Here is a 20,177-nt window from a genome sequence, read left to right on the forward strand (position 1 = left end):
CTCAGCAGGTCTGGCAGCATCTGTGAAGAAAAAAAATCAGAGTTAGAGTTAACTGGTTTCTTCACAGATGTTACCAGACCTGCTGAGCTTTTCCAGTTACTTCTGTTTTTGCTGTTGATTTATAGCACCAGCAGTTCTTTCGGTCATGGTTTTAAATTCCTTTTAAGTTAAATCTCCTCTAAATTTCACTAGTCTAAAGACAACTCCAGTTTTTCCACTTTATCCAAGTAATATCATATTCCTGGAACAATTCTAGTAATTCTCTATGTATTCTCTCCAAAGCCTTTACATCATGATGCCCAGAATTGGACACAATTCTCTAGTCGACAGAAACTTGGGCTTTATAAAGGTTTAGCATAATTTCCTCGATTTTGTACTATCTGCCCCTATTTATAATGTTCAGGGATACCATATACTTTATTAACTGCTTTGTTAATGCACCCTACCACCTTCAAAGAATTATGCACAGCCACCTCTACATTGTTACAACCCCTTTTAAAGTAGTACAATTTAGGCTTGTCTCATGTCTCCTCACCAAAATGAACATGAACAATTTTATTGGTGGAAAAAAAATCTATATTTTGTGAAAGCTCTTGCGCTCAGTATGTTACTACATATTACCAAATGACTAATTGAACAATTTTACATATGTGTAATTGTAACGGCCTACATTCCATGCCACAATATATTAGCACTATAGACTTTCATGATTAGTTACATTGATCAAAGGGAGATGTGGGCAAATTAGATAGCACAAAAAGAGTAAAATCATATACTAACTTAGGCTGACCCTGATGTTTTGTGTTTATACAAAGTTGCAGAATAATCATTAGGTTAGGATTTGTTGTACAAAGTCGCCAATTAGTTCAGACTGAGGAGAATGCAAAATCACCTTCTGTTTCCTGCTTATTCACAGTTTTAAATGTAAATATTGTACATACATTTCATATGTTATTATCAATCAGATCCCTGGTTTTATGTTGGGATTGCTGCCAATAGTTATAGTCCATCTATTATTAGACTCTGTAATGACATGATGACACTTGCTTCTCGGCAACGTGTTGCCTTAATTAAAATCCATTCGTTCAATTGCTGGGGTATCTGCATAAAGGAAATTTTCAACATAGGAGAAGCCTCCAGAACAATTTCACCAAAGTCTGAGCTGTTGTGAATGTGTTATTTGACCAGGTCATTGTTAAATCCTCGAGCAACGCAATGAAAAGGTGACACTAGCAAAAAGAGATCGCTTAAATACTTTATACCATCTGAAGGATTCTCTTTTTTGATTTTTTGCTGGATGTGATTGCAGTTCCAATTTTTTTTCTTTCGATAGGCTAGCATTAATGAATCTAAAGTTCCAATGTATATAGGCCACCCTAGGTAAGAATTTATTTAACTAAGTTTTTCTGCTAGAAGAACATCTCTCTCTTTTTAAGGGCACAAAAACTCCGTTTCTTTTTCTCTGTCACCAAGTGCAGGATAGGCCATTTCCCAGTGAAATGCACCAATTTTTATTGTATTCAATTGATATAATGTGTCTCCCTTCTTTCAGAAGTCACAAGAATACAGCTATGTTTTTCTTTTGAACATCATTTAGATTAGTTACAGACAACAGGCAAGTGGCAAATTAAACTTAACAGTAGTCAAATAAGTGTTGCAGAAAAGGATTCTCATAGGGAGACAGTGTTTTGAGTGTGATAATTGCTAATTCTCTTCCATATGTAAGTAATAAAGCAAAGAGAATGCTGGAATAAAGAACCAGACGTGTAGAATACAATGTTGCAGAAATTCTGCAGTGCGCTGGTCGGACCACACTTGAAGTACATTTCTGACCACTGTGCCACATAAAAGATATGCACATGTTGGAAAGGCTACAAAGAAAAGCAATAAGACTGATCCCAGTTGTAAAGGGCATGAACTATGAAAAAAGACTTGAGAAATTTGAGCTTTACAGTCTAGAGGAAAGTGGTTAAGGGAGGAGGGGAACTCGTCCAGATTACTTCAAAGTGTGCCAGTGAAGTAGGAGCGGAAGACATAAATAGAAACTTGTGAAAAATTATTTTAAACTTACCGGGAAATACTTTGCTCAGACATAGTACAGTACAACTTTGTAATCTGCTTCAAGTACATTCGCTTGTACCCTGTGTTACTTGCAAAATAAATTTATCCTTTTTCTGTGCCTTGTTTTCTTTCCACTTTCCTCTGTGGTGTCTTCCATCTACGGCACCTCCTATATCCACACCTTCTAACCTGATTTGACATTTCCAGTTCTCCCACTCATCATCTCTCTGCAGTGCCGAAGAGTCAGATTTGACTTGTGATATTAACTGTTTCTCTCCCCACAGTTGCTGCCAGAGCTGCTGAATATTTTCAGCATTTGCTGTTTTGATTTAGTGTCTAATCTGCTTTGTATCTCCAATTCCTCATTCTGCACTCACTTGTTGCCTTCTGCTCTTTTATTGCAGTCCAATACTAACTCTTCTGTTCACCCATCTATATGCCTGCATACACCTGTTTCTGTGCCTCCCTGATTTTCTGTCTCTTTCTCTCTTTGCCTTACCTCGCCAGGAGAATTGCACTACTTCAGGAATGGCAAGTCAGGCCATTCACCAGTGTTGTATTCCTGACTTCTAAATGCCGATCACTCACTTAGTAGTTTGCTGTATGGTTTTTAATGCCGGCTGGAGTCAGGAATGCTGTCCGTTACTGCCTGCAAGAACGGAGCTGGGAGGATCTCAAGGCTGGATGATTAGAAGACCTACCTCCACTTACTGAGACAGCAGTCTGCTTCAGTTTGTGGTTTTTAACTACTGTACTCTAGTTCTCAAAAGTCTCAACCACACCCACCCTTGATTCTACTTCGTACCATGTCCCTCATCTTATATCCAATACCTCTTCCATGCATCCTCATATCTCTGATATCCAGTCCATTTCCCCATTCATTCTCCATGTCCAGTATCCTCAAGGCACACAACTCATGAACCTTTAAACACTGACAAGCCTTTAAAATACTCATGTTCAGCCAAACATTCGTAATGAGGTTATTTGTCAACTGTATCAACGAAAACAGTTTGAATAAATGGCCAGACATCTGTTTTGCCAGATGGACTAATTGCGAATGTTGAGTCGAGTTCCAAGACTAACTGACAGAACCAACAGCGGGTTCTTCTCTCAGTTTCAAATGAACTGCCAACCTAGTTTTATTGACAGTATTGAAGTCTTGTAAAGGTTTCACCTCTTGAAATTTTTTCAATTTCTCTGTTTATTGGCCAAGTTTTAGCGGTAATCAGATTATTAAGGGCTTCATCAATGGGGCCTTTACTGGTATGTGTGATTGACAATTACATGGGATTGTTGTTCAAAGAAAGTGTCTAACTGTGTTTTCTTTTAAATTCATATGAATTTCAAAAATTTGTCAGTGTCACTAAATGTCTCATTGGTTCTGTGTCTAATGGATATTTGAAGAATGCTTCAGAGGTTTAATTGGTGTCCATACATCAATTCAGTGTGTAAGTCCAAGCCATTCCGTTCCCTACCTACATTCGTATCTGAGTTTCCATGCTGTAGAACACAACAGAGAAGTTTAGCCACTGAGGAAGGATTGAATCTTTGCAGTGTTGAACTTGAGAGAGAAGAGACTGTGATCAATTGCTGCATTGAAAGTGTACTTAAATCATCATAAACCATTTACATTATGACCGTTGAAGTTTACAATAGCGTTTATACTTACTTATCAAATGGTTCCTCACTCCATTGCCCGCTTGGTTCACCAACTGATTTACCTGGCAAGGTTCCCCACAAACTTCAGGAACCCACCCATTTCCACAATAAGAGCAATGACTGGGAAATTTGAATTTACAGCAGGTTTAATAGTCAGCCTAAAGTTAGGTCTTCTTTCCTGACTTGTTAAAGTGACATTTGGTGACATTTGGAGGGGACAGTTGGCATTGGCAAGTTGATTTCTTGGTCTTGACTTTTGTCACAAATTTTACAGGACGCTGATTTGTACTGTTGAAAAATGTTATGTATGGGAGGCTTGGTTACCACTGATAGACTAATAATGACTGGGGTTGCGCCAGAGACAGAATTGGAGGACTGTGGAGTTTTTTTTTGATGATTGTAGGACCAAATCTGATTGCAGAGATAGAATGGGCAAAGTTTTATGTAAGGATTTGAGAACTCATGAGAATTTTCAGATCAATACATTTCAATATCTAAATTCACTGGCCAAAATTTTAACTTTGAATTGCAGGTATCCAATGTGCAATGCATAACTGACCAATTGAAATTATTATACATTAAGATTTTTTTTGTTTTAACCTATAAATTTACATGAGGATTTGGTATGTTAGCATGCGATAATGCTAAATATAGTTCGGAATTACTGCAAATGGAACAATGATTAGATTGTTACATATACAATTCTACGGGAACAAAATGTGGAAAAGAAAGGTACCAGATTTTGTGGCAAAAAGTTTGCATACTGTTATAGTTTTGAAAAGTGTAGCATGTTCATATAAAAACACAAAATTGTAACAGCTTGTATGTCATTTGTCAATCATGCTGAAGAACTTGTGATGGAGAGTAATTCAGGAATTTCTGTTTATAATGGCTCATGATTGACCGTGTATTCTCAATCCCTCATGAATTCAGTGAAGGCAAGATTTTTAGAATATGTTCAAAGCAGCTTAATAATTTTATTTCAAGCTGTTGTCAAAAGCTGTCACCCTCTTTGCAATTTATCAATCTCGCTTCTGATTTTCTTTAAGTTGTGGTTGCAAGTATACCACAAGAGGAAAAGAAGGTTTCACATGTAGAATGTCAATATAAACTGAAGGTTGTGGGCAAGTGTACATTGCATACATGCACAAAATGGATCATGCGGCTGGAATGTGCCAGTAGCAGAATTAAATCACAATAAATAACTGTACAATAGTTTCAAGGCCCTCTTATCAACTAATATCAAAGATTGCTCAACCAATGTGAGACTTCTTCCAATTTTGAGCCAAATCCATAAGTGTTGAAACAAGTTATTTTAAATTGTTAGGTAACTCTGATGATAAATTTACATTGCAAAACAACTTCAGAAACACGCTTTTTATTTCTGAAGAAGGGTCAGACCTGAAATGTCAGCTCTCCTAATCCTCTGATGTTGCTTGGCCTGCTGCGTTCATCCAGCTCGACACTTCGTTATTTCAGAAACACACTAATACTTGGGATTCAGCCAATTTTATATTAATGGGTGGATTCCAAATAGTAAGTCAATCAATGGTACATGTGCAAACTTGCAAGTCATAGTTTCTGACTTCTTTTCTGAAAGTCGTGCCACTCCCTCAATGACTTTGTACAGACCAGCAGTGAGGAATTCAATTTTTCCTGGTCCAAGAGGCTAATCACTCAGCCCACCAAGAATCATAAAATAGATTAATTTGCTGCTTCAGTGCAGTCTCAGGAGACTTCAAGAAAACTCATCTGATCAGCAGCGTCTCAACAACTTGCATTGCTGTTTTTAATTGCAACATTAAACTAGTAAAAGACTGCAGGATGTGAATGACTCCTGTCAGTGCACTAAGTTAACCGGTTCTCTCTTTCATTCTCTCATACATGTTTAGAACTGTAGCAGTTCTACTGAATATATATTTTAACTAATTCCATGTGTATGTATTTTTCTTTTGTTAGATAATGTGGGTATTGCTTATTAATCATTTTAAAACTGGAATGCAGCTCCACCAAACATTTAGCAAAAAACAATTCAACTTTCTGAATAAGAATATCCTTATGCTTCTGTCAGCTTGTGGGGACAGGATTGGAGAAGTGGTAGCCTTGAAAAGAGACAACAAATCAGCTAGTTTGTCTGCAGATTCTGGGTTTGATTACTACTTTAAAAATTTTGAGGTTGATCTCAACGTGTTTGCTGTCAATTAAAAAGAGAAATAGCCACAAAGCTAACTAAGAAACTTTTGCACCCTCTTTGCCACTCCATCCCCTCCCCAAAGAGAAAAACAGCCCTTTTAAGAAAGCCTGCCCACTGACTGAACCAGTGTTTCTGATTCAGCTTGGAAGATGTTTAGTGAAGACTGAGAAACATCTTCCCTTTCGCTGGGTGAAAAGACATGTTTTCTGCCCAGAAATCAGAATTTTGATTGAATTAAATGACTCGAGGACTGACTTGTTTAAATGGTTCAAACCACTCCCTACATACCAGCCCTCAAGCAACAGTGAAAAGAGAATTTTGAAACAAGAAGCTGAAAGAAGGGAGAGGCACAAGGAAGGGTGAAATGTGCCATATTGTATTAGCATTGTCTCTCACAGAAGTGGTCCAGAAGAGTAGCCGTTGAAGACTTATGCAATCAAACTCCACTGGACTGGACTGTCACAGCAAATAAAACATGGAACGCATTTACTATCATTTCTTGGGAATGAAGAAGTAAAAATGCAGAAATTGCTAGGGTTATAATGTCACAGATATTTGATGGAACAGCATTTTAAATGTTGATATTGCTATTATATTTATTTGGGCTGTGCAGCAGTGGAATTAGGTAAGATGTAACTCCATAATGGAGAATACTACAAACATAGCAAGGAAGCAATTGGCTAATAAAAATACTTTAAAACTGGCATTGCATTTTAATTTCAAACCTCATGGTGTCGAGCAGCTGTAAAACACATCCAGTAAGTGGCTACCACAGGTGGATACTTGATCATTATCCAGTGTGATCTAAAGCTACAAATGTATGCAAACAGTTAGAGAAACTTCACAAACAACCTAAAGGACACATCAACACTGCTGAGAGTAACCCTTCCCTTTCTCTGCAGTCTTCTCCAATTTGCATGTCAATTATAGTGGCTGATCCTAAAAAATGGTCGTAATGAATCTGCTAATCCACCTACTCATTATAATAATACAAAGAACTGCAGATGCTGAAGATCTGACCGAAAACAGAAATTGCTAGAGAAACTCAGCAGGTCAGGCAGCATCTGTGGAGAGAAAGCAGAGGTAACATTTTTGAGTTCAGTGACCCTTCTTCAACGTACCTACTTGTCTTTTTCTTAATAATGTAGGATTTCTGTCATATTTTAATCTGTAGGGTTGTGAGTGATTTAAGTACAAAAGTGACATAAAAGTAATTAGCAATTGCAGTGATATAACAGCTCTGCTGGTAGAAAATTATACAAGAATGTTGACTATTGAATGGTAGAGGAGGAAAATGATGTTTTTATTTTACCAATATATCTACAACACTACAGTATTTAATTTGGGGAGCTAGCTCACATTGGATCTGTAGCAAAAGTGAATTTTGCATCACCTGAACTTATTGATCTACGTGTAACAAATATTTTAAATGACCGAAAAGCTCTAGTGTTTTCAAGACACATCTCTCATTTCCCTCCACTCAATTTGAGTGATGAATAGTTATAAAGTTTTGTTTAGGTGCATTTCTTCACTGATTCAAGAATTAAGTTTAAGTCTTGGAATATCAATTCCTTGAGAAAGAATGGTAGCTCTGAAATGCATGCTGCTTTCTGTATTTTCTTAAATTAGTTTTGTCTCAAAATTTATCCGTTAGACTTCAGAACTTAGTTTCAATCATGAAATGTTTCTATTGCTTATTATTAGATAACATAAAATATATTTTTAAAAAATTACATTCGCTGGAATAGTGCATGTCATTTTTCTCTTTTAGAAGTTAATGAGAATATATCACACCAATGAATTACTCAGGCATTGTGGGTTCATTATCATCTAATGTATAGACTGATATTGCTCTGCAACAATATTATTATTAGAGCATGTTGAGAGACAATAATGGGAAGCAGTGGTGCATGTGAGGAAACTTGTTTATGAATGAGACAACTTGCACTTCATTAGAATAGTGTACCACAAAAACAAATGGAATCTAAAAAATCTGCACCTCATTGTGATCTCTTAAGCTTAATGACATAATAGGCAGAGATTTGTCACATAACTCTGAAATAATCCCCACATCTACACTGCTTTCTTCCATTCAGATCTGCGACAGGACATGCTGGCTCTGCAGATTCTCCACTTGATGGACATGCTGTGGAAGGAGGCAGGCTTAGACCTCAGGTAGGCCTCCCACAGTTCACTTCCTTCGAATGCCTTTCAACCGGCTTAACTTTACAAACTAGACTGTGGCGATGTGTGGATGAACGTTTCCAGTTATTCCATCTGAAAATTTGAAGCACATTTAAAGGAAAACCGAGCGGAAAAAGGAGACAGATTAGGCCTTAAGGCACTGTTAGCTCAGAGTGCATATGGGTTCATTATGTGAGAGCCTAGCCTTAACTTTGATGTGCTCACTAAAGTTGGAGCATGCTTTTTCCTGAAGAAGATTTTAACGCAAGTATACTGTAATGCATATTTGAAGAATTTAATCCTTCCACACAACAAAGCAATCCTGAGTATTTTGTCAATCTAACTTGCTCTTTGGTGGTCAAATAGCCTAATGGTTGTTCTGTTATTTTTTGATAGTTGGATGATTACCCATTATATGAGACCGAGACAGATTCAAGTTCATTTTTTTTGTAGCCAATAATGCAGTCAGAAGAATAGCTTTTCAAAAAAAACATGAAAAATTGTGCTTGTTTCATTCAAGAAACAAATTGTTATAAATGTCACAAATAGTATGTCTGGGCACAACATATCACTGCAAAGGGAAACGTCAGTAAATCATTTTAAAATACAGTTAAAGGAAGGAAAAAGACATTTTATTGCCAAAAATTGCCTGTAGTTTCTATCATTATTTTTATAAAAATTCAGCAGTCAGTTTGTTGATTAAAAAAAAAAGACCAGGATGAGATGGACTGCACCCTGAGGACATGTCCTCAACTTGACTCCTGTCAAAATGCTTTTCTGACCAGGATGTTTTTTTCCCTTTACATTGACCCTATTGACCTCTAAGGCTGAAAATCCTTTCATCACAGCTTGCTTTCAGAGGGGAAGCAGTTGGAGGTGTGCCCAGTGGAGCTGTAAGTAGGGTAGTTTGAAATGCCATGGAAAGGTGCCAACTCACCCTCTGAACTCCATGTGCACTTGGCGTGCGGTTGTCACACTGTGATAAGATGGGGAGTGATTCCCTGTTTCATCGTAGTGAACATTTTCATTCAATTGATCTGAAATGTTTTTCTTTTCCCCACCCCATCATCCCTCTCCCCCTACAAAAATGTTCTTATTTCTAAATTAAAAGGTGTTACAGCTATTTATTCATTATCTTTGATAACGATTCCAGCCTCGGGTAACTGTTTGTGCGGAGTTTGCACATTCTCCCCGTGTCTGCGTGGGTTTCCTGCGGGTGCTCCGGTTTCCTCCCACAGTCCAAAGACGTGCAGGCTAGGTGGATTGGCCATGCTAAATTGCCCGTAGTGTTCAGGGGTGTGTGGGTTACAGGGGGATGGGTCTGGGTGGGATGCTCCAAGGGACAGTGTGGACTTGTTGGGCCGAAGGACCTGTTTCCACACTGTAGGTAACCTAAACTACTTAAATTATTGTTCTGCTCATTCTTAGAGTTTGACAATAGTCCTGTTATAACTTAAATCCCAGTAGGGAATCTCAAGAAAATGCATAAGACCATAAGACATAGGAGTGGAAGTAAGGCCATTCAGCCCACTCCGCCATTTAAATCATGGCTGATGGGCATTTCAACTCCACTTCCCTGCACTCTCCCCGTAGCCCATGATTCCTTGTGAGATCAAGAGTTTATTGATCTCTGCCTTGAAGGCATCTAACGTCCTGGTCTCCACTGCACTCCATGGCAATGAATTCCACAGGCCCACCACTCTCTGGCTGAAGAAATGTCTCCTCATTTCCGTTTTAAATTTATCCCCTCTAATTCTAAGGCTGTGCCCACAGGTCCTAGTCTCCCCGCCTAACGGAAACAACTTCCCAGCGTCCACCCTTTCTAAGCCATACGTTATCTTGCAAGTTTCTATTAGATCTCCCCTCAACTTTCTAAACTCTAATGAATACAATCCCAGGATCCTTAGCCATTCATCATGCATTAAACCTACCATTCCTGGGATCATCCGTGTCAATCGCCACTGAACACGCTCTAGGGCTAGTATGTCCTTCCTGACGTGTGGGGCCCAAAATTGGACACAGTATTCTAAATGGGGCCTAATTAGAGCTTTTATAAAGTCTCAGAAGCACATCACTGCTTTTATATTCCAACCCTCTTGAGATAAACAACAACATTACATTCGCTTTCTTAATCACAGACTCTAATTGCAAGTTAACTTTTAGAGAATCCTGGACCAACACTCCCAGATCCCTTTGTACTTCAGCTTTACAAATTTTCTCACCGTTTAGAAAATAGTCCGTGCTTGTATTCTTTTTTCCAAAGTGCAAAACCTCGCATTTGCTCATGTTGAATTTCATCAGCCATTTCCTGGACCACTCTCCTAAACTGTCTAAGTCTTTCTGCAGGCTCCCCACCTCCTCAGTACTACCTGCCTGTCCACCTATCTTAGTATCATTGGCAAACTTCACCAGAATGCCCCAGTCCCTTCATCCAGATCATTAATACGTAAGGAGACCAGCTGCAGCCCCAACACTGAACCCTGCGGAACACCACTCGTCACCCGTTGCCATTCTGAAAGAGAGCCTCTTATCCCAACTCTCTGCCTTCTATCAGACAGCCAATCCTCAATCCGAGCCAGTAGCTCACCTCGAACACCATGGGCCCTCACCTTACTCAACAGCCTCCCGTGAGACACCTTATCAAAGGCCTTTTGGAAGTCTAGATAGATAACATCCACTGGGTTTCCCTGGTCTAACCTACTTGTTACCTCTTCAAAGAATTCTAACAGGTTTGTCAGGCACGACCTCCCCTTACTAAATCCATGCTGACTTGTTCTAATCCAGCCCTGCAGTTCCAAGAATTTAGAAATCTCATCCTTAACAATGGATTGTAGAATTTTACCAACAACTGAGGTTAGGCTAATCGGCCTATAATTTTCCATCTTTTGCCTTGGTCCTTTCTTAAACAAGGGGGTTACAAGAGCAATTTTCCAATCATCTGGGACTTTCCCAGACTCCAGTGACTTTTGAAAGCCTCCGCTATTTCCTCAGCCACCTCCCTCAGAACCGCATGACCTCTTCCTAAATTGGTCCGATATGGAAGGCAAGAGACAAAGAGAAAATCAATCTCCAGTTCTTTTTATTTCCCTTTTTCATCCACACTGCAAGTTTTCCATTTGTATATTGTCCAATTTGAAGAAAATAATACAATCTTTCTACTAGGATCTAGAGGTATTGCTGCTAGATGATTAATTCAGAGTCCCGGGTAATGGGTTTGAATCCTGCCATAGCAGATGGTGGAATTTGAATTGAACAAATCTGTAATTAAGAATCTAGTGATGACCATGAAACTATTGTCATAAAAACCCATCAGGTTTAGTCAGTTCCTGTAGGGAAGGAAACCTGCCATCCTTACTTAGCCTGGCCTAAATGTGACTCCACACCCACAGCAATGTGATGGACTCCTAACTACCCTGTTGGCAATAAGTGCTGGTCTAGCCAATAACTCCCATATCATGTGAATGAATAAACAACATCGCTTTTCAGCAACATTTTAAAAGACTGGTGTGTAATATGAGACCTGTAACACACATTATGATGTGTTAATTAGATTAAGTTTGACACTCCCTCTGATTCTAAAACATATTGCTGTTGGTCAGTCTTAGGTAGAGGCAGTAGTAATTGTTTCATTTCTTTGCCAAAGAACTAGCAGCTGAATGTATATCAATTCTTAAGTTTTTAATTATTCGCCATATTTTGCTCTGAACTTTAGCAGCATTTTGTGGCTTCCCAATGTGCCAATATATCCAGGAAAATAAATTAGATAATCTTCTCCAAATCTGGAATTTGCAAATTTCCTTGGCACAATTACATTTTCTAAGACTCCAACTTGGCGGCTGTTTCGATTCTACATGAGCATATGGATAGTATGCAGCGCCATCTGTTGTTGTTTTGAATTATTGCAACTGTAGAAATGTGCCAAATTTCTGAATTTGGCAGGATTCCTGAAAGGAAGAACTAGATTTCTTCTTCTCGCTTGATGGTTTTTCCATCAGAATTGTTGCCTCAGCAGTAAGCCATAGTAAGGAAGCAAACTAGGAGTAGAAAAGGACTCAGTAATACAAAGCATGAGCTTTATACCATAAACAGAGTACTGTTTCATCACATTGCTTGGCTTACAAAAATATCTCTGTTTCAACTGAACTGACATCTCCCCACTGCACAGCAAAACCCAACTGCTGTATGTTTCCAGGGGGGCATCTAACAATAATAATCAGTGAAAATATGTGGTTTCCAAGCTGTGCATCATCCTGACCTGGACACAAATTATCACTGGCTCAATAACCAGGAACTCCATACCCAACAATCTCATAGAGGCACTTGCATCACGTGGAGCAGTAGTTCAAGTAGATACATCACTGTCACCTTACCACATACTAAAGACAACAAACATGTTAGTCTGGTCTTACCAAAGCCTGCATCCTTTTGCATATTTCATACAAATATACTGCATAAACCAATCTGTCGTGAATGAAGCTATTTAAGTGTTTTCCCTAATGAATGCCATGTTTTTCAATGGTAGTTGCAGACTACAAAGGTCCCAGGTTTGTTCCAAGCAGGATTCAAGAAGGTTAGGGATAAAATGGAAGTGGCAAAAAAAAAGACAAATGTTTCTATAAATGTAGCAGTTTTCTGTGTGGAAGCCTATAGGAGCTGATCCTTTAAACAGTGGGGAAATAAAAGCAAAAGTAGCCTACTTAAAATCTCAGATTATTAACATCAGCAGTTGCATTTTACATGGTATTGTTAATTTAGCAAATCATTATCAAACAAATCTGGAGATATTAAGAATAGGTGTCCAAAACCTTGGTTAAGAAGCTAAGTTTTGAGGATCATCTTAATGGAGAGGTTTAGGAAGGGAATTCCAGAGTTTGGGGCTGAGGCAATTGAAAGCGTAACCATGAAGGCAATTGAATTCGGAGATTTTTCAGAGAGACAGGGCTCGAGGAATTTGGAGATCTCTGCGCCATATACAGCTTGATAAGATGACTAAGATCAGGAGGCACAAACTCATGGACGATCGCCTCTCCACCTCCTGTTCTGCCTTCATAGCACTTCTTAAAAACTACATCTTTGGTAACGCTTATGGTACATCTAACCTAATTTCTCCTTAAGAGGCCAGGTGTCATGCTTTGGTTTATAGTGTCCCTGTGAAGTATTTTAGGATGTACCACTATGTCAGAGGCACTATATAAATATAAATTGTTATTGCTGCTTCACTGGAGATAAATGCAGCATAGAAAGCATGAGAATTAAGCAAGTGACTGCCCTAATGTTGTATGCAGCAGCAAAACTCCCTCCACCGTTCCCACTGTTTGAATTTACCTGATTGGAAATAGTTAAACTACTGTTATACTGTCAGACTGAAGCAGTGCAAGTCAGGCATCACTCCAATATTTCGTGGCGTGTTAACATTATTGTGTTGTGGAAACCACGTTATGGCTGCAATATACGCAAATTGCTTTCTCTTTATTCTTGATGTAAAACTTTCTATTGTTTCTTTTACAGAGTTGTGCCTTATGGCTGCCTTGCAACAGGAGATAAATCTGGTGTAATTCAGGTGGTGTCTGCTGCAGAAACTATAGCCAATATCCAGCTAACTAATAGTAATGTTGCTGCTACTGCTGCCTTCAACAAAGATGCTTTGCTAAACTGGCTCAAGGAAAAGAATTCTGCGTGAGTTTTTGTTTTTACTTGGTCTTCAGACATATGATAAGGAGACATAAGAGAAACTCCTATGAAGTTGCATCTTTTTCTCTCTATTATGCTAAGTTATTTCCTTCTTTCCCTCCCTCGCCCCACTGGAACGTTTCATTCAGGTAATAGAACCAGGAATAGGCCATTTGGCCTCCTTGAGCTACTCCACCATTCAGTAAGACCATGGCTAATCTATTGTGACCTTAACATTCATTCCCGATTGTCCCACATAACCTCTGACCCGCTTCGTCTAGATAAAATCTGTTTAACTCAACATTGAATATATACAGTGACCGCTTCTCTGGCGAAGAGAATGCTACAGATGAAGAACTATTTTCTGGGAGATAAGACTATTCCTCTTCCCTGTACTAATTCTTTATAAGGGTATGATCTGGCTGCCCCATGGAATTGATATTTCTGCCCTCAACTGGAACTCCTGCCTCAGAGTTTGTAGTCTCTGTGCTAAGAGAACTCTGACTGTAGCATGCATCACCTTTGGGAGGATAAGGAGATAAGGACAGAGTGGGGTGTTGCTTATGTGTCAAAGGCTGCTGATGAGAAAAGGTAGGTCTTAGACCAGCGTGTGAAGTGTCCCTAGTGCAGGGGAGAGTGAGCCCTCTTGAGGGGTCTGCAGGCCCACAGCTTAAGAAAGCACTGTAATGTTTGACTTTTCAATTTTATTTCCTTATTTGCCTAATTTTATACTCCATCAACTGTAGTGCTTAACATCTTAAACTTATTTCTTTGTTTTTCTACTTCTGTAATTAAACTTTTCTACCCAGGTAAGTTGCATCTAAGATAGCGCTGTGCGTAGTGACATTGTCCACTTTTCACGATACTCTTGTACCCTGTATTTGAGCACACTTGACAATAAAACCTAAATCTAAGTCAATTTGCAAACACAGCAGTGCGTAGACCTGAACTGAGGTGGCAGAAGTTCAGGGAATCCTGCACAATATTTTTCCTTTACAATATGTTGTTCCAAACTCTGTATCATTAAATAAATAATGGCAGGATTGTTCTGTCACTCTAGTTTTTATTAGAAACAAAAGTGCATCTGGCTGTGTGGTAAATGCACGCAAAGCAACAAGGAAAAAAAATGCTTGACGTTGAGCCCTTCACACAGGGATATACAATATGAGCTCTTGTCCAGGGAAAGCTGTTGTTTTTAAAACAAAATTAAAATACTTTTTGGATGATCTGAAGTTTGGGATGGCTTGGGTGCTTGGCTAGAGTTCTAAAGGTTCCATCTGTACATCTGAGAAAAATCACTGAATCATTGGAAGAATTCAGGGTAGTGCGTAATGAGTCTGTTCATGCTTCATGTGGTGAATGGTGGCTTACAATTTAAATTTAAATTAAATAAGGTCCCGAAGAGACTGTTCAAGCAGGAGCACGTCCTCTCTAAAGGTGTGGGTTGTTTCTTTTTTCCCCATTGCAGTGTAGTATCAAATCCACCATTGCCCAGACACATTTTCCCATGTGAACTTCCACTTTTCACCTCATTAACTATGTAGCCAAACTGCTGGGTGTGTTCCTTGAATCATCTTGTGAGCAAGTTGAAAGTGCTGAGGGCCAGGCATTTCCTCTCCGACTGTGGGTACTGAACCTTAGAAGGGTCTTGGAAGAAAGGAAGGAAAGCTGCTTCCATATTTCGAGGTGAGGGATTTGCAGGGGATGGTGGAGAACAGGGGCCTGTCCCTTTCCCAGCGGAGACCACACCAACAAACTAGGCAAGTCTGGACAGAAATTACTGCAATGGGTCAACCTGCCTCACATTCAAAGGCCAGCACTCGTCTCACTCTGCCACTGCATGTGTACCTCACCAAGGATGAAGGACAACACCCTTAGTGTTATATGCATCATGTTCACTCAAGGGCTTTCACCCACCTCATCCTTCTAAACCACTAACCCTGCCTGCCTTCTGTGCTTCCTACTGACTCAATGGGGAGACCCCACCACCTTTTCCTACCCCTGCACTGCCAACAGCTGCTCTTGCACTTCCATCGCACATTTTTTTGTTGGCCTTCACTCATTTGAGGAGCTCCTGCTTCCCCCCCCACCCCACTAGTGATCACCCACCAGCACCTGAACAGCTTCAAACTGCTTGCACATCACTTGATCACTTGCATTGACTCAGTGTGGGTCAACCTCTGGAGCACAATCAGATGAGCTCCTTGACTGCTGATGGCAACGTCCTCTGCCTGGCTGTCAGTCCTCCTCATCCCATCATGCATTTGTTTCTCCTTTTTGAAATTCACATTTACTTTGAAACACACGCAACGTATTCGGAGCTTAAGCTGCTGGCATGTACTGCAACTGCGACAATGATGGAGCATGGTGTCAACAGTGGTCTGTCCACCTTCTGTCTGAATGAAAGATGTAGTCCTCGATGCTCCCCATATAACAAGCTGATTGCTCATTTTTTCCACACAAAAGGAAAAGCAAAGCTGCACAAGCTGACAGTCTTGTAATTGGGTGCTCAAAACTTTGAGGGCCACATTGCTTTATTTGCACAGAGGCTGGAACCCTGTAACTCAACATAAACATTAGTGAGCATTATGAAAGCAAACTAAGAGCCGAGAGTTAAACGTGTCCACGTTAATGCAAAAGCATCCTGTGTAGATACATGTGTGGCCATCCATGTGGCAATCCAACCTCTCAAAAGTATGCAAGTTGTAAGTGTCCCTGAGCTCTGCAGTACGGGGTGGAAGGCCTAAGGTGATGTCAGAGTTAGCCTCGGAATAGACACGCTGTGATGAAGCTGGTGATTTACTGAAATGGACTTTTGTGGATGAAGTGTCAAGGAGAATGGTGGCTATTAGAGAATGCAGAGGCATTGTGCTGAAGAAGCAGATGAAGGACGACCAGAACAGGTATTCCGCGAAATGTCCCCATCAGGTACCCGCGCTGATCTACTTGTCAGAGTCTTCAAAATGAGGGAGCATCAGGGCAAACCACTGTAAGGAGCAACCTGTGACTGTGCTGGCACCAAAGCTAGCAGGGAGAGCTTCCTGTCCAGCCTAGAGTGCCAGATCCATGCCCAACTCCCAGAGGGTAACGTCAGGCACCTAAATTGGTGCCTGCTACCTGTTTTTAAAAAAATACTGGAGGCTGCCTGGAAAATACCAGTTGGTCTCCAGAATTGGACTTAAATAACTCTTAATGAGATGTTGGCATCTACCTGCCACATTCAGATGGATAACCGGGCAGCCCCTTCCCACCTCCCACTGCCATCCTGCTTCCAGAAAAATGATTCATAAACAATTATGGAGGAAGTGATTCAGCAACTGTGACAGGAACACATGATAAATTACAGATTTCTTGAATTCCATGGTGGGAATTGAATTTACAGTCTCCAAATTTCCAGTTCCATAACTTCAAAGGCTATGAGCCCTGACAACATTCTGGCAGTACTACTGAAGATTTGTCCTTCAGAACTTGCTTGCAACCCCCCCCCCCCCTCCCGCCCCATTCATCCAGTACATTTACAACACTACAACCCAGGCATCTATCCAACAATTTGGAAAATTGCCCTGGTATGTCCTGTACACACATGCAAGGCAAAACCCGTCCTGCCAATTACCACCCCGTCAGTCTACTCTCAGTCAGCTGTAATGTGATGGAAGGTGCTGTCAAGCAGCACCTGCTCAGTGATATTCAGTTTGGGTTTTGCCATAGGCACTTAGCTCCTGATCTCAGTACAGCTTTAGATGAAAGGAAAACAAGCTGAATTCCAAAGGTGAGGCGAGAATGACTGCCGTTGCCATCACAGTTGCACTTGACTGACTGTGGCATCAATGAGCCCGAGCAAAACTGGAATCAATGGGTGTCAGGAGGCAAACTCGCCATTGATTTGGAGTCATACCTGGTATGTGGGAAGATTTTTCAGATTTAGACTTTATTGTTACATACTCGGGTGCAAAAGTACAGGAGTACAGTGAAAAGTCTTCAATGTCACCACACACGGTGCCATCTTAGGTAAAAGTACAGAGGTTCAAAAACTTAAGGTAGGAAAAAAAAGATATAAAGTTAAACATTACCGTCTGTCTTAAGTGCTTAGCCATGCTGGGATTGCACTGCCTACAAAAGTTCGATCTCCTCCACTTGGACACACTTTCCCCAGGCTGGCTGGATTTCCCCTCTGCTCTCAAGGTTGCTGCAGATGTCAGGGGAACCTCTCTCCCTGCTTTGGGACAGTCGTCCAGCTCCAGGACATCTCTGCAGGAGTTCCTCAGGCTAGTGACCTAGGTCCAGCCATCTTCAGCTGCTTCATCAATGACCTTCCCTCCATCATAAGGGAAGAAGTGGGGATGTTCGCTGATGATTGCGCACTTTTCAGTTTCATTCACGATTCCTCAGATACTAATGCAGTCTATTTACAAAAGATCTGGATAGTATCCAGGCTTGGGCTGACATAGCAAGCAAGTAACGTGCATATCACACAAATGCCAGGCAATGACTATCTCCAAGAAGAGACAATCTAACCACAGTCGCTTGACATTCAGTGGTGTTACTATCATGAATCCCCCTACTATCAACATCTTTGGGGTAACCATTGATCACAAACACAACTCAACTCGCCACATAAACACAGTAGCTGTAAGAGCAGGTCAGTGGCAAGGAATATGGTGGCACGTAACTCACCTTCTGACTCCCCAAAGTCTGTTCACCATCTACAAGTGATGGAATACTCCCCACTTGCCTGGATGAGTGCAGCCCCAACAACACTCAAGAAGCTTGATGTCATCCAGGGCAAAGCAACCGGCTTGATTGGCACATCCACAAGTATTCACTCCCTCCGTTATCGATGCTCAGTAGCAGCAGTGTGTACTATCTACAAGATGCGTTGCAGAAATTCACCAAAGATCATCAGACAGCTGCTTCCAAATCCACAACCACTTCTATTTAGAAGGACAAAGGTAGTAGATACATGGGAACATCACCACCTGGAAATTCCCCTCCAAGCTACTCACCATCCTGATTTGCAAATATAACACTGTTTATTCACTATCTCTTGGTCAAAATCTTGGAATTCCCTCCCTAATGGCATTGTGGGTCAACCTACAGCACATGGACTGCAGCAATTCAAGAAGGCAGCTCACCGCCACCTTCTCAATGGTAACTGCAGGCAGGCAATAAATGCTGCCCAGTCAGTGACATCCACGTCCCATGAATGAATTTTTTAAAAAATCACCCCTGTGAGCCAACAACATGTCTTCACTTGCACCAACCAACGCTCATCTCCTGTTAATTCTTGCATCCCATATACTACCCATTGAGACTAATCCTTCAGTCACTACACACCTCCCTCTAATATTGTCTCCCAAAATCGCTTTGCCTTACTTTTTAGTTTTAGAAAAACCACCTCCCAAACATTGTCTTTAAAAATGTGTTTGACTCTAATCTCTTCGCCTCGTTACAATTTTTCAACCTCTCTTCTGTTTGGTATCTGACAATCTGTATGTACAGGTCACAGCATAAAGCAGAACCCCTTTACAAATCAATTACAATTTACTCTGTTCCTGTAACTTTACATATGGCAGATACAAAGACCTTATTTTAAGATCTCATTCTGAATCCAAGATACATAAACTGCTGTATGTTTGTTTTTATAAATGCAGATCCAATTGTTCTAATAAACCAATTGCTCCATTTTAAAAAAAAATCAATCTTCTGCTTGATCACAGAGATGCACTTGAACGAGCAATTGAGGAATTTACCCTGTCATGTGCTGGATACTGTGTAGCAACCTATGTGCTGGGGATTGGCGATCGACATAGTGACAACATTATGGTCCGGGAAACTGGCCAGGTATGATCTGATACTTTAAGCAGTGGCTCCAGACTAGATCAGCAACATGTGATTTCCAACAAGTTTTGCAAGTGTTGTAGAATTCATTCCTGATTTCAGGTAGCTTTTCAACACAAGTAAAGCTATAGCTAAGATGTAAATCTAGCAGCTGTCATTCTATCTGTCAAGTCAAAATTTTACATCTGTCTTGTTAACTGAGAAACTGGAAGGAAGACAATCTTTGTTTGAACCTGATTGATCTTCCCTATTGTTGTTATTCTTCAGGTAGCATTTATGCTTATTTGATGGTTGATGACCCTTAGCATAAGCCATGATCTTGCTATAAGGCAGGGCAAGAAAACTAGTTTCTAGTTTGCCTCAGGTGGAATGGGGAATGTAAAGGTACCATTATTCTGAAGCATGTGGTAACCATCTAGCTACTGACCTCCACCTGCGTAATGATAGATTTGTTAATTTAAGCAAGGCGTTAAGAAAAAGCAAAACAGCATAGATATTTTAATGGAACTTAGGATGGATTCAAAAAAGTGCTACTTTTGTTAGTCTTTTGTGAAACCAATTTTAAGGTAAA

The 20,177-nt window shown here is 40.3% G+C and overlaps 1 protein-coding gene across 3 annotated transcripts in view; it reads left to right on the forward strand.

Moving 5' to 3' along the window:
- Window positions 1–20,177, forward strand: part of pik3cb (phosphatidylinositol-4,5-bisphosphate 3-kinase, catalytic subunit beta) — a 178,961-nt gene that overhangs the window by 146,887 nt on the left and 11,897 nt on the right. For all 3 annotated transcript variants that reach the window (XM_048542604.1, XM_048542605.2, XM_048542606.1), the window contains 3 exons: window positions 8,011–8,089; window positions 13,607–13,774; window positions 19,486–19,609. In XM_048542604.1, the coding sequence (XP_048398561.1) occupies window positions 8,011–8,089; window positions 13,607–13,774; window positions 19,486–19,609 (371 nt within the window). The remainder of the gene's footprint in view (window positions 1–8,010; window positions 8,090–13,606; window positions 13,775–19,485; window positions 19,610–20,177) is intronic.

The sequence above is a fragment of the Stegostoma tigrinum genome, chromosome 14 (genome assembly GCF_030684315.1).
Source record: "Stegostoma tigrinum isolate sSteTig4 chromosome 14, sSteTig4.hap1, whole genome shotgun sequence".
Taxonomy (NCBI): domain Eukaryota; kingdom Metazoa; phylum Chordata; class Chondrichthyes; order Orectolobiformes; family Stegostomatidae; genus Stegostoma; species Stegostoma tigrinum.